The following is a 1,159-nucleotide window of genomic DNA, read 5'->3' on the forward strand; positions in this document are numbered from 1 at the left end:
AGCATGAGGACTGGCAGCTAGACTGCTGGCAGCATGACCCAGAGCAGATGGGAGTGCAGCAGACAGGCACACAGCAGGGGGGTTGACAGCATGAGGACTGGCAGCTAGATTGCTGGCAGCATGGTCCACAGCATATGGGAGTGCAGCAGACAGGCTTGCAGCAGAGGGTCACACAGCAGGGCTGCTGGCAGGGGGAGCAGGTACAGCAAGCTGGCTGGCAGCTAGACTGCTGGCAGCATGAGGGTGTGCAGCAGGAAGATTGGCAGCAGGGGCTGGACACACAGCTCACTGGGGTACAGACGAGGGTCAGGCAGGGGGCTGGGGCACAGCAGCTTGGGGCACAGCAGCTGGGCTGGCAGCAGCCGGGGGCACAGCAGCTGGGCTGGCAGCAGCTGGGGGCACAGCAGCTGGGCTGGCAGCAGCCGGGGGCACAGCAGCAGGGCTCACAGCAGCTCTCTGGGCAGTCATCCACCTGCCAGGAGGAGTTGGTGCAAGCGTCAGAGCAGACAGACATGGTGGAGGCGGCCATGGTGTAAGCTGTGTTTGAAGTGTAGAGTGTGTGAGTGTGGGAGGGAGTGTGCAAGGTGCTGGGCTGTTGGCCTTTTATCCTCCTCCTTCCTGTGTTTTCCCAGAGGCGGACGCACCTCTCTTCCTGTTGTGCAACAGGTGCATTGTGGGAAGTTCCTCTTCCTGACTACACAGCCTTGGAACCAGGTGGTCTGGGAAGCAAGGCTTGCTGGCAGCTCCGGGGTGACAGGGAAGAGCTCAGCTCTGAGCCAGCATGGTAGCAGCAGGCTTGCTGGTGGCTTCTGTCCAGGTAGAGAGCCTTTGGGAAGCTCAGGCCTGCCTTCTGGGTGAGAGCAAAACAGGTAGAAATCCTGGTAGCTCAAAGATCCACCTCTGCCAGTGTGTACGATGTCAGCCACTGGTGGAGTCTGGTGGGCATGCCCTTTGGGGCCTGTGCTGACCCCTAGTAGGGGAGATGGAAAAGGAGAAGCCAGAGGAACGTCACTGTAAGGTCTCCTCAGAAGTCAGAGGGGTGTGAGGACCAGCAAGGCTGAGGCAGGCAGGTCTCAGGGTTGAGGCTAGTCTGGGCTTCTTTGTCTCAAATACCTTAAAGCAAAACTCCTCCTCCTCCTCCTCCTCCTCCTCCTCCTCC

At 59.9% G+C, this 1,159-nt stretch overlaps 2 protein-coding genes across 2 annotated transcripts in view; one reads left to right on the forward strand and one right to left on the reverse strand.

Moving 5' to 3' along the window:
- LOC116074385 (keratin-associated protein 10-10-like) overlaps nucleotides 1–529 on the reverse strand; it is a 44,586-nt gene extending 44,057 nt beyond the window's left edge. The window contains exons 1-2 of the mRNA XM_031346941.1: nucleotides 364–529; nucleotides 64–318 (exon numbers count right to left, since the gene is read on the reverse strand). Of these exons, the coding sequence (XP_031202801.1) occupies nucleotides 64–318; nucleotides 364–529 (421 nt within the window). The remainder of the gene's footprint in view (nucleotides 1–63; nucleotides 319–363) is intronic.
- Nucleotides 1–1,159, forward strand: part of Tspear (thrombospondin type laminin G domain and EAR repeats) — a 224,462-nt gene that overhangs the window by 126,387 nt on the left and 96,916 nt on the right. The window lies entirely within an intron of this gene.

Source organism: Mastomys coucha, unplaced genomic scaffold, assembly GCF_008632895.1.
Source record: "Mastomys coucha isolate ucsf_1 unplaced genomic scaffold, UCSF_Mcou_1 pScaffold3, whole genome shotgun sequence".
Lineage (NCBI taxonomy): Eukaryota > Metazoa > Chordata > Mammalia > Rodentia > Muridae > Mastomys > Mastomys coucha.